General features: G+C 38.0%; 1 protein-coding gene and 1 long non-coding RNA gene across 3 annotated transcripts in view; one reads left to right on the top strand and one right to left on the bottom strand.

The window, feature by feature from the left end:
- ANO3 (anoctamin 3) overlaps positions 1 to 27204 on the top strand; it is a 471431-nt gene that overhangs the window by 143197 nt on the left and 301030 nt on the right. Inside the window, exon 1 of one of the 2 annotated variants that reach the window (XM_055282106.2) lies at positions 4355 to 4557. The exons of the other annotated variant lie outside the window; for it this stretch is intronic. Coding sequence (XP_055138081.1) covers positions 4512 to 4557 — 46 coding nt within the window. The 5' untranslated portion in view covers positions 4355 to 4511. Of the gene's footprint in view, positions 1 to 4354; positions 4558 to 27204 lie in introns of those variants that run through there. 2 annotated transcript variants of the gene reach the window in all.
- Positions 1 to 27204, bottom strand: part of LOC134737003 (uncharacterized) — a 102601-nt gene that overhangs the window by 1984 nt on the left and 73413 nt on the right. The gene's annotated exons all lie outside the window — the stretch shown is intronic.

The following is a 27204-nucleotide window of genomic DNA, read 5'->3' as shown; positions in this document are numbered from 1 at the left end:
TCAAGGCAACAAACATATCCAAAGGATGTATGGGACAAGGTAGCTGATGACAGATTAAACAACATGGATTTAATCCTATAGGCAACTTGAAATAATTATTAAGATTTTCAGCAGGGGTCTAAGATATGAACTGCTGTTTAAACCATCATCACCTCCTTTGTCCTGCACATCTCCCTTCTCGATGCTGTCTTCTCACACAAATCATTTTGTGTTCCTGTCTCTTCAAAATGCCATGTGCTCCAAGCACTTGAGAATTAATTTTTTTTTTAATTCTGTTTTGTAAGACTTCTTAAGGCTGGACTCAGAGAAGGTTGAGGCTGCTGATTTTCCTCCATGACTTTATCTTAGACACACCCACCAGTAGTACTACTTCTGAATGCTACTCGGAGCATATAGCCTGGATATCAGCAGGATGAATCTGCTTAATTCTGCTGTTATATTGTCACATGTGGCCAGAAACCATAGGCTTTTAGGGAGAAAATTGTTAAATTTTACTCCATTTTTCCTTTTATGATAGTATATGACTTTTTTACAGAGCTGGTTTGTGTCTTTAATATACGGAGAGAAACTAGAAGCAGGACAGTACTGCTTTTCCATTTCTGTTACCATTTAGGCAATGAGAAGTATCATTCACAATTCCAATTTTAATTAAGGCAGTGATTCATGACCCAAAGAGGCAGAAACAGGACTCTCTCAGTCCCTTTGACAGAGCACAATACAGAGAAACTCACAATCGGCTGAGCTGAGGGACTTATTTTGAAATTCAAAGGAATAAAAAGTTTCCCAGTGATGTAAACATCAGAGTTTCTTACCTCTCTGGGGAGCAAATGTTAGCAGGGGGGCTGCAAAGTTAATTACTTAAGGAGGACGGGAGACAGGTTGTGAGTTGTGGGGAGCAAGAGCAGCAGAAACATGAAGGGGAACGAAACCCTAGGTCCAAAGAGAAAAAAGAGAAAAATTGAAGTTGTAGCAAGACAGGTATATGGGTATATGGGCAGGGGAGTTGAAGATATATGTATGTAATAAGGATAAAATCAACACATATCATTGATAAAGTATGAAAATGATAAAAATATATGAAAGTATAAAAAATATTACCCTTAACTCAACTTGCAAGAATGTATACTCCAGATAGTTTTGCATGTTTATTTCTAGACTTTTTTTCTCTGCTTTGGAAAACAGAGTCAAGACTGTACTGTGTTTTATATATTAATCATGCCCCCTCACTAAACATTATATAAAATACACATTTTGCATGTCATTAAAATTTGCAGAAAAATGTTTGAAGCTAAAAATAGTAGGAAAAAGCAACCCAACATAGTTCATAGTTAGCTTAGCTTTCCTTAATGAGGCTACTTGTTATCCATTCTTAAATTGTCCACAATGGAGATGTCAGTCCATCAAAATGCTTCCTTTTACCCCATCATAGAATTTTTATTTTGAGTTTAAAAAGAGGGCTTTTGCTCGAACTCCTCTTTCTACACTTCCAGAACGTACTTTCTTTCTTTATACACACACACACACACACACACATACACACACACACAGAGAGAGAGAGAGAGAGAGAGGAATCTTTTTCTCTTTGCACTGCCTTTCTATAAAGCAGATGGTGCTTCAAATTTCCTCGGCCCCTCACAAAGCTGTTCCTCTAGCAACCTCCCCTAAAAGACTGATTTTAAAACAAGCAAAGATGTTCTTTAAATCACCTGCTAGTCAATCTGGCAGTCCAACCTAAAATGTTTCTAATTTTAAGAAAAGTAATTAACTTTATGACAAGATAGTTTAATCATAGCTGCACCAAGGAGGTTAGGGTGCAAGGGTGTTAGAAATAATAACAAACATTCTTTCCTTAGAAAAAAATCCAATGAGGTTCAAAATCTCAACTCATTTCTAGTTCTGGCAGATACATATTTGCCTCCTGCTGGGTTTTGGATCAGGGAGTAGGTTGGAGAAAATCAGAGATCGACAGGAAAAGATCTTAGGAAGGTAAAGATGATACCTGTGCTTGGAAGTGTGGAGTAGAGGGACTTTAATTCTTTTTTATTTATTTATTTATTTATTTTTTGAGACGGAGTCTCGCTCTTTTTCCCAGGCTGGAGTGCAGTGGTGTGATCTAGGCTCACCGCAAGCTCTGCCTCCCGGGTTCAAGCCATTCTCCTGCCTCAGCCTCTGGAGTAGCTGGGACTACAGGCGCCCGCCACTACGCCATGCGAGGGGACTTTAATTCTTTTAACTAGTCCTGCTGACCAGGGATTGAATTAAAGTTTAAATTTCAAAAATATTTCTGATTCTAAAGCCAGTGATTTAAAATGGTTTTAAAACTTTAAATGAGATCTACAGGGGTCACAACAGTGACTAGTATGTATTGGGTGTTAGTTTTCTGCCATTCTTAAATTCATTGTCTAATTGTCACATAGGAGAATTGGGTTGCATTAGAATCAATGAGTTGGTTCACATCAGAATGATCTGTAAGTTGAGTTCTATCAGAATTTTAACTCTGGATGAACAAAATTAAAAAAAATCCTCGAGCAAGTCATTTATTCTTCTTGGTTTCAGTGCCCTCATCTATACAATATCTGTATTAAAAGCCCTTATGGAGACAGTCTTTGAACTCTGTTTCAGATCTTCATTTGGAGGTGAACTCCCACTGAGTTCATTGTCTGTAACCAAGTATTTCTTCAATGCCTGCATACTGAGCTCTTATTGAATGCTCAGCATTTCTTTCTGGAAAGACCATTATGATACATTAAAGAAGGTAGCACATTGTTTGCTATTCCTCCCACTGAGAGTAGAATCCAATTACGCTCTTTTTGCTTCAGATGACTTTAAGAGCAGTTACTGAACAATCAAGAGAGACTCTGAGAGATAACCGCCTGACTGAATCTAGCCCACCTGTAAAAATCCATAAGTAATAATAATAAATTTTAGTTTACAGCTTAGTTTCAGGGTAGTTTGTTATGCATCCATAAATAATTGGAGCATCTGTTTGTTCAAAGCTATATTCCCCTCATTCTTTTGTATCATGCACCACAGATGAATCAAACAGCATACAATAATAACTCAATATTTTTGAGGTATCAAAAGTTTGGAAATTTCTGCATATTTTTCATCTGCTTTTATTTGGATTATTCACCTGATGCTGAGTTGATTCCATAAAACTTCAAAACTCAGGAAGCAACGGAGTCTTGCGATGTGTCTGTTCAACAACATCTTACATCTTCCAGGAAGAACTTAGGGCTTTGAATCAGGGAGCAGAGATAGATGGAGGAAAGGAGATCCTACTGAAAAATGTCTTCAGCTAGCTTCTGGTCCTATTTTGGCCACTGCAGTTTGGCCTTTCAAAAGTTACTTCAAAGTGGGAGCTGAATGATGAGAACACATGGACACAATGGGGGAACAACACACACTACTGGGGCCTGTTGGATGGGGAGGGAGAGCATTAGGAAGAATAGCTAATGGATGTTGGGCTCAATACCCAGGTGATGGGGTGATCTGTGCAGCAAACCACCATGGCATACGTTTACCTATGTAACAAACCTGCACATCCTGCACATGTACCCCGAATTCAAAATAAATGGTGAAGAAAATAAATAAATAATACAATAAAACTTCTCAAACTAAACAAAAAGTTACTTCACTTCTTTGGGTATCAGGTGCCTTCTCTTTCAAATAAGGTGTTGATTTATGTGGTCTTGAGAAATCTTTGTTGCTCTGATCTTAAGTGTCTTTTTATAATATTAGAATCATATTTTACCTACATTTTAGGGCTATTATGAAGATTAAATCGAGCATCGAGGGTAGTGTTTTTTCAGCGCCTGTGACTAAGTAGGTTATAAATGGTCCTCAATCATCATCATCATAAATGATTCAAGGCCTGAATGGCAGAAGCAGAAGAGGAAAACTCAAGTGAAAAGTGCTAGACATAGAACACAGCTTACCTAATAAAACATGCTACTGGCTAAGCTGGGGTGGCTTTCTGCCCCCCCTACTTAAATTTAAGAAAGAAAAACAGAAACGTCTCTGCATATGCCACTGCATACCCTCTCAGAGCACAGACCAACTTTGCCCTTCCTTAAAAGTCCCAGGGTTTACCTACCAACTTTTAGGAACTAAATAACCAGCCTCAAATTTTGGCAAAGAGGGCATCAGTAGCAGCTCTAGAGGTTTGCTCTGATTTATATCTCGTCCTCCAGTAAAGTCTTCTGCTCCCACTCCCAGCCAACCACGCACAACGCCCACCCCTCACTGCGGCACTGGACGCGCGGGGGATGCGGGGTTATTCCCCCAGTAGCCGCTAAGGGGAGCCGGACGCTAGACCGCCCTCCCGCGTTCCCATGACAACGACACCGGCGGGCGCATAGCCTGGAGAGCGAAGTGCCGGCTAAAGCTGGTGTCGGATTGCAGTGCGCTCGCTGAGGCTCCGGACCTTGGAGCCTCTGAGAGTCTGGCTACTGTTCCTCCGCCTCCCTCTCGGGCAGCTCCCTAAGCCGGCTAGGACGCGCAGAGTGAAAATGGTCCACCATTCAGGCTCCATTCAGTCCTTTAAACAGCAAAAAGGTCAGTTGGAATCTTGCTCCCCTCTCCCTGCGGGCGTCACTTCCCCCCCTGCATGCCCTTGCAGTTGTGTAGGAGCATCCTTTGCAGGCTTATGCGACACAGAGGTGGGGAACTCTGTGAAGTTAAAAAAAAAAAAAATTAAATGCCTCTTCACTCTGCATCGTAGATGAGTGATTTTCTGAGCCTCCGCACAGTGCCTGGGAGTAGCGGAATTCGTCATTTCAGGACTTGACTTAATGTATATCTCTGTGAAGATTGTTTCAATGCACTGCAGTAAACCCACTTAGTAGGGATTGTCCAGATAGCTCAGTAGAGCTCTGAGGGGTGAGGACAGAAATGTTCAACAATATTTGCCGTCTTCTGTAGTTCAGATGTTGAGTAATCTTCACAAAAGTGTGTCTACTCCTTGAGACGCATTTACACAATCGTAAGATAAATGAATTCTTGGGACAGTTCCAGAGTTGGCCTGTTGCAGTTAAAGGGGCTCTGTCACTTCCTTGGGAAAATTTGTTTGCCCATGTCCCATGCTTGATTCTGGGTTTCAAGTTCTTGTTGATGTTAGGTTTCTCTTCTAGGGGCTTCGTATTATGTCTTTTAGCTTCTCCCTCAAGTTTCTTGCTGGGCATAGTGACAAGAATCTGTATGTTCAAGTTATCCTCACTCTTTGATCTTTGTTTCTTATTTGGTTTAAAAGGCTTTTTACGGAGCATTTTTATTCTGAGGCACATTCACAGTTTTTGGAGTTTTATTATCCAGAAGCATTAATGAACACAATTGCCACTTTGCTGAATTAATAATGGTAATTATGATACAGTTAACCATAGAGTGAATTCTGGAATGCTAAATTTGTTCATTCAAAGTAAATATTTACTTAAATATTCTCATCCCCACCCTCCAGATACTTGTATTTCTTTCGTCAACAGTTGTTTTTATGTAGCTCTTTGACTTTTTTTATTTTTATTTTTTGAGGTGGAGTCTCACTCTGTTGTCCAGGCTGGAGTGCAGTGGCGTGATCTCGGCTCACTGCAAGCTCTGCATCCCGGGTTCACGCCATTCTCCTGCCTCAGCCTCCTGAGTAGCTGGGACTACAGGTGCCCGCCACCACGCCGGGCTAATTTTTTTGTATTTTTAGTAGAGACGGGGTTTCACCGTGTTAGCCAGGATAGTCTCGATATCCTGACCTCGTGATCTGCCCGCCTCAGCCTCCCAAAGTGCTGGGATTACAGGTGTGAGCCACTGCATCTGGCCCTTGACTTTTTTTTTTTTTTTTTTTTTACAAAAACTAGATTAACACACAAGAAATAATTTTGAAGGGATTCCTGCATAAGACAGAATGTGGGACTGAGTTTCCAGTTCCATAATTCTGTACTCAGTTCAAGCCCAAGTTCTCTAGGATGTTTCAAATATGTGTTGAAATTGGGAGTGATGTGTGAGACTGTAGGGGTAGACAAAAATTTCACCTAGTATGCACTTCTACTTCAACTCTAAACGTTTCAAATAAAGTTAAACTGCTTCAAGAAGTTGTGTTCTCTTTAATCGTTTTAAACATATATAAACTTTCAGAATGAAGACAAAGATGATAGGAACTTTGCAACAGCCTCAGAATGAATACCTCCTCTGATGCATTGGCTATGGGTGACTCATTTCTGGGATCTGGAAGCTTCAAATGGCCCCCACAACAATGTATTATGTATGGATACATGTTGTGTTTTTAAGAAGGAAATAATTGCCAACTGTAGGACCGACCGTCATTGCTCAAAGAGAGTGATAAGAAATTGTGCAGTTGCTGGCATTTCATATTATTTCCTTTATGATGCATTATGAGCCATTTAGTTTCAAGTCTTCCTTTACTCTTTGGCACAAAAGGCAACTTCAGCAAAAGGATACAAATCTAGAGGAGGAGTACTCTAGTAGGAAGGAAGCAAGATTCATTTTAGCTAAGTGGTTCTGGTTAATGGCTTCTTAATCCTGCATGGGCATTAGGAAAAAAACAGACCAAATTGAGGATTAGCTATTTTTATTCTTCAAATACGAAGAAGCAAAATAATTCTCTAGATGTTATCTGTCCTAGGAGGTATGCAACAACAACAACAACACATTCAGATGTGCTTTTCACCATAAAATTAACCTGAAAATTGCACACTAAAATGGAGAAAATTCTCTAGCGGAACTCTACTCCTAGGTTCTAAGCTTGCCTTTGTTATTAGCTGAGAAATCTGCAACAAAGTGGTTAATTCCTTTGGACTTTGCTTCACACATAATATGAACAGAATACATTCCTCATCCCTTTGGCCTTTTCTGTCTCTCTTCCTCTGTTTAATGGGAGGGACAGGTTGCATATGAAGGCAGAGATGATTTCTTCTGGGACCAGATAAAGAGTAGAGCCTTGCTTTTAGTTTACTTTTACAAATTAATTTAGCTGAAAAATCCAGTTGATGGAATTTACTTTTGTTTTAATCAAGTGAGCTCAATGTCTCTTAAAAAGGTTGATTTCAACTTGAAAATATTTAGAAACAGCCTGATATAACCAGAAATCACCCTTGTTATATTATTTTAAAAGTTTCCACCCTTAATTGAAAAACAGACACACTCAATATTTAAACTCTACACAAGGCACAGAGATTCTCCTTTATATATGAGAACTATGTGTTAACCAATCCCCGATCAAAACTGGTTTTGATAGGTAAGTATAAGTATAGTATAGATAAGTATAGATGCCAGACTGGTTATCTGTGAAATGAAATATTGTATGTAAGCCCTAATTTATTCATTAATTTAATCTCTGGTCTTTATTTTGAGCCCTGGATATTAATCCAATGTATTCTACTTACAGGTTATGTCATTTAACATCACTAAGCCACAGTAACTGCTTATGTGAAATGAAGATAATTATGTCTTATCTTGCCGAGTTATAAGGTGTTTAGCAGTTTGTCTGACACACAGTTGGGGCTCAAGAAATTTAATGATTTTCCTTACTAAAATTCATCTAGGCTCTTTCACCTTTGGTTGGCTCTTTAGTAGTATATTGGACTCTTAGCAGTTCCCTTATAATTTCTTGTCTTGTTTTTTTTCTTTTGCATCACGCAGCTTTATTACTTTGGGATTCATCTTAAGGAAAACAGTGGACTCCAGACCATCTATGGATGGTTCTTTAAAATAGTCTGGAGTTAACAATCACAAACTCTCCTCAATTCGTATGTCCATCCCTCAGGAAGACTTCCAAAAAATTCCCATAGGAATTTTTAGGTTTGTAATTAACTTTATAATCTAAAATGTTTTTGCAAGAAATGGTATTTATTTACTCTCCACTCTTAAGTACCATGCTTTTGCTGCGTGTATGCCAGGGGCTGTGCTTAGTAATAGCATTATTCAGTCCTCTTTTGTTGCTGAATCTGTTGCTGCAAAACCCTCCTCCTTAAAGGACTTGGTACTATAGGAAGTTTGAGAGATTTGCCAAACACCTTTATGAGAATTGCCGACAACTCTGCACTTCTGTAGGAAAATGTTGACATTTTGTTTTTTGGCAGTGCCAGTTGTGTTTATGAAGAAGATATATACAAATAGTTTTGCGTTTTACTTCACTGTAAATTGTAGATTATCTTATTAGGAGGCTTAATAATTTAGGAAGTAAAAGTGAGACATCTGTGCAGTAGTGGGGAGGGGGAGGCAGTCTGCTTATTTTTGATGTCCCAAGGGTAAATTGGAGTGCATTATGGCTATAGACAACCGGGAGAGTATGTTTGCTTTTGTCTTAGCACATCTTGTAAGAACACATTAGCTGACACATCAGCAGTGATTTCTGGGGAAAGTCCAACTTTGCTTCCTAGCCTGGCTTTCTATGTTTTGCTTGATTTATGATGAACTCATGTGTCATACAAGGGCGGGCAAGAAAAGGACAATGATAGTTCTGGCTTCTGGTGGCTGCTCTTTACCAATACAGCTACCAAGACTTTTCATAGAACCATAGATCAAATCAAACACAGCCTGTCCCAAAAGACTTTGGCTTAATGGGATCAGCTAAGGCTGTTAAGTAATTCATCATTATCCTAAAGGACATTTGGTTAAACAGAAAGTGTTTTTAGTAATTCCACAGAAATAAGCATTTACTACTCACATAACTCATTTAATAATAAGAATGTTTTACACTTATATGGAAACTTACAGATTAAAGTATTTTCTTTCTCTTTTTCTCTAAATAAATTCGTTGCTATTGCAAGTGCACACCCGTAAAGCCACTTGGCACAACTATCCTGCTTTGTGTGGAGTTCTGAATTCAAATTACTTAGAAGGACAATCCTGGGGAAAATATCTAGTTTCAGAATCTCTGATATCCACTGTTTTCATCTCCTTTTCCCCTAACTGACATCTTTACAATCTAGAACCTCCCTATACCCTTATCTTAGAGAAATAAGAAAAAAATCTGGAGCCATTTATACAGTGACAAAATTTCATTAACTCATTGTGCTAACTCTTCCTGGTATTTTCACAGTCTATTCTTTTATTTATGACTAAAGCTCAGAAGGCGTTGTCTCTTGTTAAAATAATTCTAAGTTGTATAGGAAAAATCACTACAGGAGATATTTTAAGGTAAGGAGTTATACTTTTCTTAGGCTGGTACTGAATATCAACCTGAATATTAGAAAGAATTGGGAGTCTAATCTAATTTAGAGCCCATCTGGTCTTCTACTCTGTCCTTTAATTTTCACCCTTCTCTTTCTTTCCTTACACAGAAGGTTTCCTAGATATTTGGAACTCTAGTTCTCCATTAACAATCCCCCAGTAAGAGTGAGCCAGACTATAAAAAGAAAATAGAGATATTTCAACCCGAAAAAAACACAAGTGTCTGGGACTGTATCTTAAAAAATCTTGCATATATACCTCAGATGGCTCAGAGGAATTACTGTGTTAATTCTAAGTAAGAACATTGCTGCTTAAAATGATGGCTTTGAATTAGCAAGAATACTAGTATATGTTATGTGTTAAATATATATCCTCTACTTAGTAAGGGAGAGAAGTGATGGAGTTTAAAATGAATTCTATCTGAAGTAACTATAATTTTAAAATGTGAGTGTTTCAAAGCTATTTGGAATTTTAATTATCTAAAATAGCACATTCCTTGATGATTCTAGAGAGCTGAAGTTTTCATTTGAATCTGGGATTTACATTATATTCTGCACATGGATGTTTCTGAAAATAATATATTTGGAGTTGATGATTATATAAACCAATTTATCAAAAGATAACTTAAACTCAAACCCTTAAAAAATCCAAGAAAAATTCAACCTTCTCTTCATTATTTTAAAGTCTTATAAGTCTGCAGATGTTTATTAAATGTTAGTGTAAAAATTATGGCTCACTTTGGGAGGCGGAGGTGGTGGATCACTTGAGGACAGTAGTTTGAGACCAGCCTGGCCAACATGGTAAAACCCTGTCTGTACTAAAAATACAAAAATTAGCTGGGTGTGGTGGCGGGCACCTGTAATGCCAGCTACTCAGGAGGCTAAGGCAGGAGAATTGCTTGAACCAGGGAGGCGGATGTTGCAGTGAGCTGAGATTGCACCACTGCACCTCAGCTTGGGGGACAGAGCAAAACTCAGTCTCAAAAGAAAAAAAAAATTGTGGTTTAATGTAATGTAGTCGTACCTTGTTGAAAAGAGCACTGACTCAAAGTTCCCTGAGATTGACCCCTGTCACCACCTCTGTGCCTTTGAGCATTTACCTTTTCTGAGCAATAGTTTCCTTATCCAAAGTTTCAGGACAGTAACATCTACCTCTCAGGATTGTAGTGAATGATAATAAAAATAATAACAGCAAAAACAACAGTAGAAGCTAATATTGTGTGGACACTATTACCCATTGAGAGGTGAAGCCAGATGGACTTCCTGGGTTGAGTGGGAACTTGGAGAACTTTTCTGTCTAGCTAGAGGATTGTAAATGCACCAATCAGCACTCTGTAAAAACGCACCAATTAGCACTCTGTGTCTAGCTAAAGGTTTGTTAATGCTCCAGTCAGCATTCTGTAAAAATGCACTAATCAGTGCTCTGTGTCTGGCTAAAGGATTGTAAATGCACCAATCAGCACTCTGTAAAAACGCACCTATCAGTGCTCTGTAAAATGGACCAATCAGCAGAATGTGAGTGGGGCCAAATAAGGGAACAAAAGCTGGCCACCCAAGCCAGCAGGGGCAACCCAGTGGGGTCCCCTTCCATGCTGTGGAAGCTTTAGTTCTTTCGCTTTTCATAATAAATCTTGCTGCTCCTCACTTTTTGGGTCCGCACTACCTTTACAAACTGTAACACTCACCGCGAGGGTCTCCAGCTTCATTCCTGAAGTCAGCAAGACCACGAACCCACCCACTGGGAGGAACAAACAACTCCAGATGCACCACCTTTAAGAGCTGTAACACTTGCCGTGAGGGTCTGCAGCTTCACTCCTGAAGTCAGCGAGACCACGAACCCACCGGAAGGAATAAACTCCGGACACATTTGAACATCTGAAGGAACAAACTCCCGACACACCATCTTTAAGAGCTGTAACACTCACCATGAGGGTCCTCGGCTTCATTCTTGAAGTCAGCAAGACCAAGAACCCACTGGAAGGAATAAATTCCGGATACACCATTGTTCCCAAAGTTCAAAGATAGACTAACTGCATTGTTTTATACTCCCTAAGGCTTTAATAATTATATTATTGTTCTTATTTTCAAGGTAAGGGATTTGAGGTTAAGATAACTTATATGCATTGCAAGTTAATGCTTAATGAGTGAAAGATCTAGGGTTTGAACACAGCCCTCCCTGATGCCAAAGTCCACTTTTTTTTTTTTTCTTGATGGAGTCTTGCTCTTGTTGCCCAGGCTGGAGTGCAGTGGCACGATCTCAGCTCACTGTAACGTCTGCCTCCCGGGTTCAAGCTATTCTGCCTCAGCCTCCTGAGTAGCTGGGATTACAGGCCCCCGCCACCATGCCCAGATAATTTTTGTATTTTTAGTAGAGATGGGGTTTCACCATGTTGGCCAGGCTGGTCTCAAACTCCTGACCCAGGTGATCTGCCTGCCTCGGCCTCCCAAAGTGCTGGGATTACAGGCGTGAGCCACCGCGCCTGGCCCAGAGTCCACATTTGTAACCATTGTGCATTCCACAAAGCCTAATTGTTGCAGGTTCTTTGGAGAATGAAACACTTCAACAGCCGAAAAGCATTTCACTCCAGTCTAATTTTCACCACAGCTGTCTGTAGCTAGTTTCCTTGTTCTACACCTTTTCCCCCAAAATAATATCAGAGTTCAGGGCAGATTTTTATTATTTCTGAACTTGATCATGGGTAGCTCCCCGTCCCTTCTGTGACTTCATTCACCATATATCTGAAATGAAGACATCTGGCAGAATGACTTCCATGTTCCCTTCTGACTGCAGTTGATCAAAAGTTCCAGAAGCGTGAAATAATATTCTTAACCTGTAGTGTATTAGTACAACCATCCTGGCTGTTCGTTTGGTTATTCTTTCCTCTTAAATTGCACTGCAAGTAGCAATTACTTTAAATTCCGATTGGTTTCAGTGCAACAGCTATGTAGGAAGCCTGCAGCAGCTGCAGGATACAGGTTCACCAAAGCCTGAATCTCCCATATTCAGCGCCTCACTATAACCGAGATGCGGTTGGCCTGCTGAGGAGAGAGGTTCCTTGAGGGTAGAACTGGATTGCCTGAAAGTTATGTTACTGGAAGTATTTTGCAAATGCATTGTATTGGTTGTGGTACATTTCTTATCATCGTACTCTTAGACAGTTACAAGGCTGACCCAAAGGCATTTCCTAAAAATAACTCCTAAAGTTGTGTATTTTGTTGGTGCACAAGTAAAATGTCAAATGCCAGAGGCCGGGCGCGGTGGCTCACGCTTGTAATCCCAGCACTTTGGGAGGCCGAGGCGGGCGGATCACGAGGTCAGGAGATCGAGACCACGGTGAAACCCCGTCTCTACTAAAAAATACAAAAAATTAGCCGGGCGTGGTGGCGGGCGCCTGTAGTCCCAGCTACTCGGAGAGGCTGAGGCGGGAGAATGGCGTGAACCCGGGAGGCGGAGCTTGCAGTGAGCCGAGATTGCGCCACTGCACTCCAGCCTGGGTGACAGAGCAAGACTCCGTCTCAAAAAAAAAAAAAAAAAAAAAAAAAAAAAAATGTCAAATGCTATTACTTTCAGTGGCAAAATCCTCAATAACTTTTGCACCAACCTAATATATTTTATATTTGGCTTTGGAACACTAACAGCAATTTGGGAGGGTGGTGGTGGCTACTTTCTAAATGTATGCACAAGAGCTGGCTTTAAACACACACTCCATCACTCCCTGGTATCTGAGCAATTTATTTCATTTACTTCAGCTCATTTTCCTACATCTATACGATCTAGGTCACCCAGTTTGTGAGATCTGAAGAATCACCTAACATTCTTGTTAAAATGCAAATTCTTCAGTCCCTCTAGACCTGCCGAATCTAAACTCCAGGGGAGGAGACTAGAAATCTGTAGTTTTTACAAAGATGCACCCTAGGAGAGACTGACAATTGAGTCAATTTCAAAAACAATTTGCTAATACAATATTATAACTGTTCACATTAAATTAGAGAATGAATTTAAATGAGTGAACTATAGTAAATTGCCAATTGATGCTGTATTTGTTAGTAAAGGCAAGCTATATAGATTCTAGATATACTTAGTTGTATACATGCATTTCATACAATGGAAATGTAACTTTAGTGTTTTCCTAATGTTAACTATCTTCCTTTTTAAGGTTTTGTTAAGGTTCCTAAATGGCGTTGGCTGTCTTATCTTATTTATTCTATGCTCTTTAACTTCTCAGCTGATTCATGTCAAACTGGACACTTTAATGAGTTATTAGACTTGTAGGGAAGAATTTTTAGACTTTGTTTTCAGCTGTTCAATCGTGTCCCTTGTAAATATCCCAAATGCTGTCAATTCTTTATCTTTGTTCTAGGCCCTGAACAAAGTTAGTTTCCTTCTCTTCTCTTCTCCTTTCTTTTAATTTTTTTTCTCTCCCTTACCTCCTGTCCCCTCCCCTCCCCTGCCCTCCCCTCGCCTTCCCCTTTCCTTCCTCTCTTTTCTTTCTTCTTTCTTTTTTGCTATGTAACATTTTGCAAAAGAGCGGGCTTTGCTATATAGCCTCACATAAAGATCTCAGAATGACTTGAAAAAAATGTATAGTGAAAGGTTTATAATTCTCCTTGATTTATATATAGGGAAAATGTGTATTAGGTTTGTGTTTCCTTATAAGTTCACTGTAATAACGTAAAGTCGTTGTAGGAAAGGCAATGTGTGAAATAAAAGATACTATGTCATAAAAATTGTGTTTGAATCTTAAGATTGTTACACAGTAAGTAATCATGGGAAAGGTAATTAATTTCAGTTTCTTTAGTATGAAAACAGAAATAAGTGCTGTTATTAAATTCTTACTCTTTGCCAGACATTTTTAAAAGTATTTTGCTTATAAACCATTTAATAAAAAGGAGAAATTTCTATTACTTCATTTCGCAGATGTATTAGTCAGGATTCTTCAGGGGGCAGAACTAATAGGATAGATGTGTATATGAAAAGGAGTTTATTAAGGGGAATTGACTCACAGGATCACAAGGTAAAGTCCCATGATAGGCTGTCTGCAAGTCGCGGAACAAGGAAGCCAGTAGTGGATCAGTCCGAGTCCCAAAACCTCAAAAGTATGGAAGCCAACAGTGCAGCCTTCAGCTTAAGGCCCGGGAACCCCTGGCAAACCACTGGTGTAAGTCCAAGAGTCCAAAACTAAAGAACCTGGAGTCTGATGTTCGAGGACAGGAAGCATCCAGCAAGGGAGAAGGATGAGGCTGGATGCTCTTCCATCTTCTCCTGCCTGCTTTATTCTAGCCTGGCTGGCAGCTGATTAGATGGTGCCCACTCAGATTAAGGGTGGGTCTCACTCTCCCAGTCCACTGACTCAAATGTTATTCTCCTTTGGCAACACCCTCAGAGACACACCCAGGAACAATACTTTGCATCCTTTAACCCAGCCAAATTGACACACAATATTAACCATCAAAACAGATGAGGAAATTGAAGGGCAAAGAAGTTAAATCAGAGTTCAGGGTGACACAACCAGTAGTGGTGGAGCTAAGGTAACTATCTTATGGGCAGAAATATGAGGATTAGCAATTCTGTATGAATATTACCTCCTATAGGGACTGCTATATAGTAGGCTAAATGCATGTGCTATGGTCTCATGTTTGTGTCGCCTCCAAAATTCGTGTTGAAACTTAACAAAAATGTAATGATATTAAGAGATACGACCTTTAGGAGGTGATTAACCCATGAGGGTAGATTAATATAGGATGAGTACCTTATGAAGGGGCTAAAGAGAACTAGTTTGACTGCTTTTTGCTGATCTGCCCTTTTCCTATGCGAGGCCACACCATTTGTCCCTTCCAAAGGATGTAGAATTCAAGATGTCATCTTGGAAGCAGACCAGACCTTGTTAGACACTGAACCTACTGGCACCTTGATCTTACTTCTTAGCCTTCAGAATCTTGAGAAATAAATTTCTATAACTTATACACTACCCAGTTTGTGGTATTTTGCTATAGCCACACAAATAGACTAAGACAACTTTGTAACTAATGTATTTATAAAATGCCAGTAGTTCCCATACTCACTCCAAATCAATTAAAGATGATCCATTCCACGCAAAAAGGCTTTTGATGTTTATCTGAATAATATCCACTAACTGGTTGGTTTCACCACTTCATACTTTATCACTTTTTTTAAATTTTTTTGTTTTCTAGTTTTATTGAGGTATAATTGGCAAATAAGGATTGTATATATATTTTGGGTGTTTTATATGTTTTGACATACACATACTTTGTAAAGATTACCACAATCAAGCAATTAAAATATGCATCACCTCACATAATTTGCGATGAGAATATTTAATATCCACCCTCTTAGCAAATTTTAAGTATATAGTACAGCAATATTAATTATAGTCACCATGCTGATATTAGATTTCCATAACTTACTCATCTTACAGAACTGAAACTGTGCCCTTTGACCAGTATCTCCACATGTCCCCCAAAATCCTACCCTTTGATAACCTCCATTGTACTCGCTGCTTCTGTAAGTTCAACTTTGTTAGATTCCACATAAAATGAGATCATGCAATATTTGTCTTCCTGTACCTGGCTAATCTCATGTATATATTTATACATAACATTTTCTTTATGCGTTCGTCTTTCAGTGAACATACGTGTTGATTCCATATCTTGGCTATTCTAAATAATGCTGCAGTGAACACGGGAATGCTGATATCTTTTCAAGATTCAGATTTCATTTTCTTTTTGGAATGTACATGCAGAAATGGGAATGCCGGATCACATGGAAGTTCTATTTTTAATTTTGTGGGGGGGTCTCGGTCTCCATAATGTTTTTTATAATGGCTGTGCCAATTTACATTTCCACCAAGAGTATATAAGGATTCCCTTTTCTTCACATCCTCGCCACTCACGACTCCGTGGTACACTTGCAGCTGGTCGTGCATTTACATTCTACTTGCCTTAAGTTACTTTTAGTACAGACTGAACACATCAACATAAGATGGCATCAAACTTATAATAGGAGATACATTGTTGATAACTGGAGTGTAGAGTTCAAGTAGCTTAGATTCAAATGTTTCTGTATAATTTCAGTATATGAGTGTATGACTTTGCCATCATTTTTCTTCTCCAAGTTTCACTTCTTCTCCTACCTAAATTGGGACTGATAAGGTTGTCTGAGAATGGTTTGTAGTAGTACATACTAAAACAATAAGACGTTTACAAATCTACCTCCCTCCTGCTTTTTCTGATACTTTTTCTGATCTTAAATCATCTTAAGACATTCTAACATGATTCCTACAAAAACTCAATCAAGTACAATTCAAATTTAACACACTTTCCTTATTGTTCAGTTCTTAGGCCAATTTTTAAAAAATCATACCTTTAAGTTTCAGAATAATAGGATTTAAATTCAGAAATCAAAATTATCTCTGAATTTGCATTTATTTCTTAGATGCCAGTAGTAATTTCTGATTATGACCTGTTATGCTGATAAATAATAGAGAGCAATATTATTCATGGAGGGAAAGTATGGAAAATGGCGTCTAAAAAGAGTTGTTATTAAGATAGGGTTGAAATTACATCTTTATTTTCACCATGTTTTATGCATCTTATAATAGGAAACGAAAAGAAAATCTATGATGTCAATCCCTAAGAATAGACAACAAATTGGGAGTGAAACAGTACATTCAAATTTCCTGAGAAAAATATTCTTTTTTTTTTTTTTGAGACGTAGTCTCACTCTGTCGCCCTGGCTGGAGTGCAGTGGTACGATCTCCGCTCACTGCAAGCTCCGCCTGCCGGGTTCACGCCATTCTCCTGCCTCAGCCTCCAGAGTAGCTGGGACTACAGGCGCCAGCCACCACGCCCGGCTAATTTTTTGTATTTTTAGTAGAGACGGGGTTTCACCGTGTTAGCCAGGATGGTCTCGATCGATCTCCTGACCTTGTGATCCGCCCGCCTTGGCCTCCCAAAGTGCTGGGATTACAGACGTGAGACACCGCGCCCGGCCAAAATATTGTCTTTTTAAAGACTCTCTTTGGTGTAATTTCTCCTTTGGGCCACTAATATTTTGAATGATGCTTCTCTATCTCTCCCACAGTACTCCAAGATAACTGAGTTGGTGGTAAGCACCACAGTGAACAGCTTGCAATTAGTCATAGCTCTTACCAGATGTGAAGAAATCACCCACTCACACGTACTTATGCCTATTTAGATAGCATTACTCTAGAGTTTAAATCGTGGATAGAGGTTACTTTTGTATATATATTCCATATTAATTCATGTTTTGTAAAACTTTTACATGCTCTAAAGAAACACTGTATAGTGATTAAACAATGAATACATACACAAGGATATTCTGTTAAATATAATGTTTTAGATATCATTCTTAAAATTTTCCTCATGTAATCTGAGACTGGTATGGAAATTACCATATTGTCTATAAAATGAAATGATGTTATGTAAAAAAGTAAAATGGGGTAGGGCAATCTCTCTCTTCTTCAGACCTAGTATTGACCAATAAAAAGAAAAATTGGAATCGTGACAATCAAGGCATTAAGGCTTTGACATTATTAGATATCCCTTCCTTCAACCAAGATAAAATATCCTTGCTGGACACAGTGGCTTATGCCTGTAATCCCAGCACTTTGAGAGGCCGAAGCAGGCGGATCACCTGAGGTCAGGAGTTTGAGACCAGCCTTGCCAACATGGTGAAACACCATCTCTACTAAAAATAAAAAATGAGTCAGGTGTCGTGGCATGTGCCTGTAGTCCCAGCTACTTGGGAGGCTGAGGCAGGAGAATCGCTTGAATCCAGGAGGCAGCAGTTGCAGTGAGCTGAGATCACGCCACTGAACTCCAGCCTGGGCAACAGAGTGAGACTCCGTCTCAAACAAACAAACAAACAAACAAAAAATATCCTTGATGTGAATTGTACTTAGCAGGAAAAAAAAGCTTAATATATTTGAAGTTTACTTCTACCAAGAATATTTTGTCAGATCTAAATACATTCTTCAACTTCTCAGTAAATGAAAATATGTTACTGAATGTTTATTGAACACTTGAAAAAAATGCTTGTCTTAAAGCCATGGGAGAATTTGTAATTTAACTTACTGTGTGTCAATCATCACTGTGTGCTTGATGTGCATTAACTTATGTAATTGTTTCAAAAATATGCCAAAATAGGTACTATCAGCTCTGTTTTGCAGAAGGAAACAGTCACAGAGTGATAAATACTCAGTAATATAAGTATATAGAAAAGCTGGAATTTGAATGAGCAATATGGCTGTATAACTTGTTTTCATAAACACTATAAAAGTTTTACCAAGGTGGAGGAAAGGAACTGATAAATAGTTCAGGGCCTACTGTGCATCTGTCAATGTGCTGGCTATTGTGAACATATTATGTTACATGGATCTTATATTTACACTTTGAGGCAAATATCTATTTTATAAATAAGGAAACATACCCTGAGAGGTTAAGTAAGTTGCACATGGCCACATAGCTAATACATGGAAAACTTGGGATAAAATCTCATGGACCTGCTAGTACACTGTGAGATATTACGTTTAAGCTTGTTTCTGCCTTAAGTCACCCTGACAAAAAAAAAAAATGGTTTAAGAAAAACAGTTAAATGAGGAATAATTTTGGCAAAGTGTGGAGATTATAGGGCCTTATGAAATTTAGTAATTTGCAGGGCGCAATAGGGCTATTGACAAGAGACTCTGAGAATTTCTGTTTCAGGCTATATCTCACTTTTTATAGGATGTTCACAATCTCTAAATAATTGTTTTACCATCTCAAAAAGACTCTCATTGCATGCTATTCTAAACCACCTTCCTTCAGAATACCTAATCTTTAGTGACATGTAATATACCTTTTAAATCTGGACTTAATATTTATGTTATTTCACCTGATGTGCACTGACTTGACTGTTATGTTATATTCATTGGGATTGGAAATGACAAGAAACCAGAGATCATCAAGTGACTTACCCGAAGCCCAGGGCTTTTGTGTTTCTGCAAATGCTTATGGAATGCCTACCATGTGCCAGGTACTGCACTAAACTGAAAATATAACATTTAACAAAATTTGACATCTGCTGAGGAAGATCCGCTTACGTTTTCGTCAATACTCATGGTGCTCCAACATACAGCTCTCTGTCTGCCAATCATTTTTATTGAAGAAATAACTGGCTGTCATCATTTTAGACACCAGCTTTAGTCAAAAAAAAAAAGTGCTGTAGTGGTCAAGGAAACACTTAAAAATTTGAAAGCAAGCAAAACTGTTTTATACACAGCCACTGCCATTCTTATCTTTGGAATAAACTCCTGGGAGCTGATCCAGCACTGAAATCCAAAATGTGCTGCCCATATTTATGTTTTGGAAGTATTTTAATAAAATTTCAGACTATCTAATTCTTGTTAGGAGGTAATGTAAGATGGTAGTTGCATATAGAAGCTTCAAATTCTTGCTCCATCACTTAATAGCTGTGTCATTTTGACTGCTTCAAACATTATCTAAAACTGGACTCTTACATGTGTAAAATAACACATGCTTCATATGGTTGCCGTGAGGATTAAATATGGTGATATATTTGAATCAATTGGCATAATTCCTAGGACCAGTAAAGTGCCCACCACAGAGTTGGCAGCTAATAACTATTTAACAATGTTGAGGTTAACATTTCTTGATTATCAAAACTATTAATCCAATTATGACAAACAACAGATATTTATTGGATATCTAGCAAGTAGTATTGATGCTATAAAGCAGGGAAGGTGAATATCTGTGTTCCAACTGATCATGCTCCCTTTTCTCTGAGACAAGACCAGACTTCAAAATACTTCACATGGCAATCTCAGGACAGGGTTCATGTGAAAATGAAATTGTTCTGTCAAATTTATTATAGAATCAGGAATATATCTCTGCTTGTTCCCATGGTGAAAATTGGTCAACATCACTTCTTCCTTTACACTCTGCTATGGGCACATGGCCCGTCCTTATTAATTCTTTAAGGACAAGGTGGTAAATTTTTCTGCTTTTTATTAATACTTGTGAGAGAGAGAAGGCGTAGACAAAAGAAAACAAAAGAGGAATTAGAGGAAGGCAAAAAAGTTTGGAATTGCATCTTATGATGTAGTTACAAAACTAATCAATAATCCAGGTATTGCTTACTTTATATTTTAAAACTCTAGATATTATTTGCTTTACTTGAAAACCTTGTACAACATCATGTGTTTTACAGAGAGCAAGAAAAGGGTCCTGGCCCAAGAGGCCCTGGTTATGACTGATCAGTAATCCTCCTTGGCCTGCCCATTGGGTACTCTTTGCAAAGGTGAAAGGTATAAATGTTCTCCCAGCTCAAAAATATCTGCCTTAAAAAATTTCACTCATTTTGTCTTTAATCCATGTCTTCCCTATTTCTTCTAACATATGGCTTATTTTTCAATAATGCTTTTCCTCTTTTCATTCCTCCTCTTCTTATTTTATTCCTGATCCTGATCTTGAAACAAGCATAAATCTGAAATTATCACCACTTAAATATATTATGACAAATTCATTATGAAGTTAGATATGTTTTGAACAAATAATTAAGCATAACTTATGACCAAAACAGTACTGATACTTTTTGTCAAATACAAAGTAATCTTCTCATGTATATTTAAAGTTCATGTTATATACATTAAACCTCTAATACCATGAAAGGTGTTAGAAGGACCTTCCTTCAAGAATCTCTGAGACATTAACACCATGCTCATGGAATTCTGGCCTGGGTATCAATAATGGACTTATTTTACCAAATACTGATGGAACTCTTACAATGTTTTACATTCTAAAATTTAGAATCTATAAGCTAAGTTAAGCTTAGTATTATAAAGATGGCCAATAAATTCCTGTACTTAAGAGGATCACAGCAATGGTTATAACGGACATTAAATAAACCTTTTAACCTAACTTTGATTTATCACATATTTATGGTTAACCTCTCAAACTTCTTGAAGATCAGGTTTTGTATGAATCTTGAAACATAACAAAAGCACTCATTTACTCCTATTTTATTTACTCATTCAACAAATTTTACAAGGCACTGTGGAAGGTACAAGGGATGTGAAGAAAAACATCAGAAGTGTTATTTGCTCTCCCAAGATCTCGCATTCTTATGGTGAAACTGTTGGGGAAACATACATTAGCAGTGGAGTGTAATAAGGACACTGACGGGGTGGACACTAGGTGACATAGTCATGTGGGAAAGAAGAACCCTTGCCTAAGATGAGGAAATGGTTTTTCGGGAGAAGGTTGTGGTTGATGTTGTGAAATTGTTGAGTTTTTGCTTGTTTGGCTTCATTTTGAAACTTGTTACCAGGGAGGACTTATGATTGTTCATGTAAGCACAGAGGTTTACGAGACCCTTTGAAAGAAAACGTCATGGGCTTCTTATTACTACATGGATGATTTTTGTGTCAATGAAAAATATTATTTACTGATTAACTTACACACTAGTAATTGATCCCAACTCAGTTAAAATAGTTTCTTTTAATTTGCAGCAGGCACCTTAATCCTTACATAGCTTAGAGTTTGACCTTTAAGGCTGAGCTTTAAAATAACATTCAAATGTAAAATCTAACTTTAGATATTCCTTCTGAAACTTAACTATTGAAATTAAAGTAAAAACAGGTAATTTAAAGTTGTCTTAATAACGCCTTAAACTTGTGCAATGTTTACAGTGCATAACATCAAAAATATATAAAAATCATTCACACATGTCTCAAGTATATGGAATTATTGTTATTATTATCAGTATCAGCATTTTCACATATCCCCTAATAAATGATGCCAGTATTTGGCAGAAACTGCTACTTACTATTATAAGTCACTTGAGAAATGAGAATTGATTTTTTTGTTTTTGTTTTTTTGAGACGGAGTTTCGCTCTGTTGTCCAGGCTGGAGTGCAGTACCGCGATCTCCGCTCACTGCAAGCTCCGCCTCCCGGGTTCACGCCATTCTCCTGCCTGAGCCTCCCGAGAGTAGCTGGGACTACAGGCGCCCGCCACCACACCCGGCAAATTTTTTGTATTTTTAGTAGAGACGGGGTTTCACCGTGGTCTCGATCTCCTGACCTCGTGATCCGCCTGCCTCAGCCTCCCAAAGTGCTGGGATTACAGGTGTGAGCTACCACGCCCGGCCGAGAATTGTTTTAAAGTAGCTAATGAGCCAGAGAAGAAGGAATCATCCATAGTGTTAGGAAGAGCCTTGACAGTAGCAGAAACTGAAGGCTAAGTACAGTGACCTCCTTGCATGGAGGAGCACATGTCCCCTGGCATTTCCCCCTTCCCCTTAGAAATCATTAATCTGAAAGAGACGGGGAAAGGGAGAGTTGGGGAGGAGACAGGAACGGAAGGGGGAGAAGAAAGAAACAGATCTATATGGAGAAACCGACAAATACAACCCCAGATTTAGAAGCCAGTTCAACTATTGATACCAGGAACCCAATTTTCAAACTTCTTTAGGAGGACTGTGGGTAAAAGTCATTTCCATTCTCCTTTGGGAGGCATGAGTGAAACTAGTCAGGAAACACCCATCAGCACGAGTAGTGTGGTGGGCCCTGCATAAGTATGGGCTTGCTGGGCTGGGACCTATTACCGACTCTAGCTCTTCAGCAAGTCTAAATAGGCTGCTTAGGGGGAAATATATTTGTGCAATTATATTTGCACATGATCTATATTTTTGTTTTCTAGTTTTCAAATAACACGATTATTGTAGAAAAGTTGAAAAACTTTGAAATTGTTTCTTTTTAAAACTACTTGCAACAATTTGTTTAAAACCTTCAACAATTTGTATGTATTTAGATTCTGACTGTAATCTATTTAATCTATTTCCAGCTTACTTAGGCTTAATTCTATGTTTAAGTGAATCAGTGTTCAATCTTTTTTAAAGTTTCCATATTTTAGTTATATATATTTTGATATAATGGCTCAGTTGCAAAGAGTACAACGTTGTGATTTTTTTCAGAAAATACACAAATACATCTAATTGAATACATTTTTGTTACCTTCATATGTGACTGAAAAATTTTAACTCTACTAAAGTTAGGAATAATTTTTTTCTCAACCTAACTTTTCCATAATCTTCTGAAATTCAATACTGTGAAAGTCTAAATTTAGTCTTATATTTCTTTATTAGGGGTAAGGTGCTCTTTTCTGCCCAAATTCTTGTAGGTTTTCTCATTAGCAATAAAATCTAATTTCCAGCAATTATATATGAATATTTAATCTCTTTCTGTCATTTTTGCCTGATATGTATGGAGAACTTTTGAGCTGTACAGTGTCATCTGTCCAGCAAATTTATCCTAGTAATGCTTTAATTATTATTTCTGATACCTTCAGATACCTCTTTGTTCAACCATCACAATTAATTATATAAATTCAGGGATATACACATTCTAAATCAATAATGTTTATTTGCTGTCTTAATTTTTGCCTTTTTTCTCTACATACTAGTAATGCTGCTTAAGGTGGTCTTCTTTATCAATAATTCAGTTTTTCCAGGCGTACATTCTATTTTTTTTCTTCAACAGTTTAAATATCTGCCAAGTTATTTGTGACCCTAAATCACATTTTTAACTTACCCTACTCTGTTTTTATTTTCATGTCACTTAGTTTTTTGAGAATGCTATTTTTATTTAAGAGAACATTGAAGATCCTGTCTGTATTTTATTTTTTTCATTTTAAAAATATATTTTATTTTTTAATTGTAATGTGTTTTGTTAAAAGTTTTACTCTCTGCAACTTTCAAAACATACTATTTCTGTTTATTTAAAAAAGAAGCATTTTCATTGCTCCTATAACTTAATTTCTGATTATCATCCTTGAGGGAAAGATTCTCTGCCTTATGGTCATAGAGAATTTATGGACAGACAAAGGAAAATGGCTTACAGAAAACACAACTGAGGTACAGAAGCAGCTGAATTGGTTATAGCTTGGTGTTTGCCTTATTTAAACACAGTTTGAACAGTTTGCCATTGGTTGAAACTTGGTGATTGGTAAAAGAGTAATTTACAGTCTGTTTACACATCCAGTTAGGTTACAGTTCACTATGTATGGGGAAATGTTTAGGCTGAACTTACAAGGAAACAGTGTTAGGCTAAATTTAATTTAACAGGATCCTAGTTTGACCACACTAACATCAGTTAATTAAAAATGCAAAGACAGGTAGAGAGGGCTGACGAAGGGACTATTTGGCATCCTTTCATCCCTGTGTATTAACAGCCGAGTAGCAATAACCCAGGGCAACTGTGTCCATACGAAATAGAAATCCAACTGGAGTTGGGATTTTTCATTCATCCTACTGGGCTTACCTGGATGCAGTAGGAAAGATAAACAGGAATAAATTGGATAAAAACATACAATATGTGTAAAGTAGAAGCTAGACAAAAATAAATTTTCATTAGTAACTGAGTCTAGAGGCATAGCAGACTGAACCAAGTACTGACTAAAAAAAAAGTCTTTACTACCCAAGGACTCATTTCTTCCTCAAGTTACCTCATGACCCTGTCGCTGAACTGGCAGGTAAACTTAGAGCAAATAGTCATCCACCTTGAGATCTGGCTGGAGGCTGGGAACTGAAGGCAGTGAGTTTTTATTTAAGAGAACATTGACGATCCTGTCTATATTTTATTTTTTCATTTTTAAAATATATTTTATTTTTTAGGGTCTAGATTCTGGACTGGCCTTGTATATAACTCTTTCTTAGCTTCCAGCACTGAGGTAGAAATGAAGATTCACTCATTTACTCCCTCTCTTCTTCCCCTGGATCTTTTTGACAATTTTCCTTCAGAATTTCAGATAGGGGGAATTAGATGCTTATCCTTAAGAAGCACTTTCCTAGAATATTCTAATAGATTGAAGATCTTTGCGAGTAAATAAATATTTATCAAAATGAATGTGCCCTTTCCTTCTTTCATTTTGTTTTTATGCTACGTAGATTGTATGTTTCTTTACCATTCTCTTTGCTTTCCTTCTTTCTTTGCCCTAACACTAGTTTGTTGATTTACAACTTCTTCAGTTATTTTGTAGGTATGTATTCTGGTTGTAATTCTACTAATGGCCTTGCCTATGCCTGTTGGTTCAATATATATTAGATCATTTACACCTTTCTTTATTATTACCTTGATTACATTTGTCAGTCCAAGAAGTTTTCAATAAGCTTATCATATCAGTGGGCTAGGGGAGGTCACCAAACACTGATATGAACTCGACCCCCTCTTGACACCATCACAAGAAATAACTCCAAAATGAGTCATAAAATAGTGAAAGTACAGAGATTTATTGCAAAGTAAAAGTACACACTCAAGAAAGGGGAGTACAAGTGTATGAAGGACAAAGGATCATGCCCAACAGGGTTTGGAGCTTCTGTCTTTATGGGTTTCTTTAATCACGAGGTGGAATATTCATGAAGATTCCTGGGAAAAAATGATTTCTTAGAACTGTGGTGCCACCTATTTTTACACCAAATATAGGTGTTCCTGGACTGTTAATGGTGCTGGTGGGTGTGGGATTTGGTATGTTGATGAGTGTATAATGACATCCTAGGTGAAACCTAGGTCGAATCCAGTGACATGTTTGGTCCAGTTGGTCTTAGCCAGCTTAGCCCACATTCTGTTTTTCAGGGTCTTATCGTCCCCTACCTTATGCAGCTATTTCAGAAGTTTCGTTTTTGTTAGTCATGTGGAACTGCTGCCTGGAGTTTTTATTCTCCTGTGACCACACTGTATTATTTCTGTCTTAGTTGGAATCTATCCAATTTTTCAAATTTCTTCAAGGCTAATCTCAACCACGTTCTTCACTTCAATTCCTTTCTTCCCTTTCTTCCCTTCCTTCCTTCCTTTCTTTCTTTGGATGGAGTCTCATTGTCGCCAGGCTGGAGTGCAGTGGCGCGATCTTGGCTCACTGCAAATTCCGACTGCCTGGTTCAACTGCTTCTCCTGCCTCAGCCCCCCGAGTAGCTGGGATTACAGACATGTGCCACTGTGCCAAGCTAATTTTTATATTTTTTAGTAGAGACAGCATTTCATCATGTTGGCCAGGATGATCTCGATCTCCTGACCTCGTGATCCACCTGCCTCAGCCACCCACAGGGCTGGGATCACACGCGTGAGCCACCGCGCCCGGCCTCAATTCCTTTTTACTTGTCTGTCACTACCAATTTTAACAAGTTGAAGAACACATTCTCATTTATCTTTATATCACCAAAATTGAAATCATCGCCTGACAGTTGATATTTAATTTTTATAATTAAAATTAAAATAAAAAATATTGCCTGACACACAGTTGATATTTAATTCTGACTTTTGAAAAGTCGGAATGCAAGGGTGATGAAATCTAGACCTCTATTAAAATATTTTATTTAGTTCCTTTTTCTTTTGGCCATAAAAGATATTTTGCTGAAAATAAGTGATTCAGCAGGTGATTAGAGGCTTATGCAGAGTGGTACTAATTAGGAGGTATTGCTAAGACAACAGTTGCTGATTTCTCATTAAACACTTAACAAATTAATGTAACATACAGAATTGAAAAAATCTGGAGACCTACTATGAAATATAGAGCCTAAGATTAACAATACTGTACTGTAGACTTAAAAATTTGCTCTTCTTTCCATAAAAGTGAAAAAGAAAAGGGGGAGAAGGAAAACTTTTGGAGGTAATGAATAAATTCAGGACATTGGATAGTGATGATGGCTTGATAGTTTCACAGGTGCATACTTTTCTCCAACCACATCAATTTGTATGCATTAAATATATCTTCTTAAATGCCAATCATACCTCAATAAAGCCATTACAAAATAATGACATAATGACAAAGACAAAAAACAAATAAACAAAAACCTTCCAGTATATCCTGTCCCACCACTTTGCACTTCCCAGGCCCTGTCCCCAGAAGCAGCCTCTTTAGCTCTATTTTTCTTCTGGTACATTCGTCCATATTTCTAAATTGTATAATTATGTTGCAATTTATTTGTTAAATTTAGT

The sequence above is a fragment of the Symphalangus syndactylus genome, chromosome 6 (assembly GCF_028878055.3).
Source record: "Symphalangus syndactylus isolate Jambi chromosome 6, NHGRI_mSymSyn1-v2.1_pri, whole genome shotgun sequence".
NCBI classification, from domain to species: domain Eukaryota; kingdom Metazoa; phylum Chordata; class Mammalia; order Primates; family Hylobatidae; genus Symphalangus; species Symphalangus syndactylus.
This window is presented reverse-complemented; position numbering and strand designations above follow the sequence as displayed.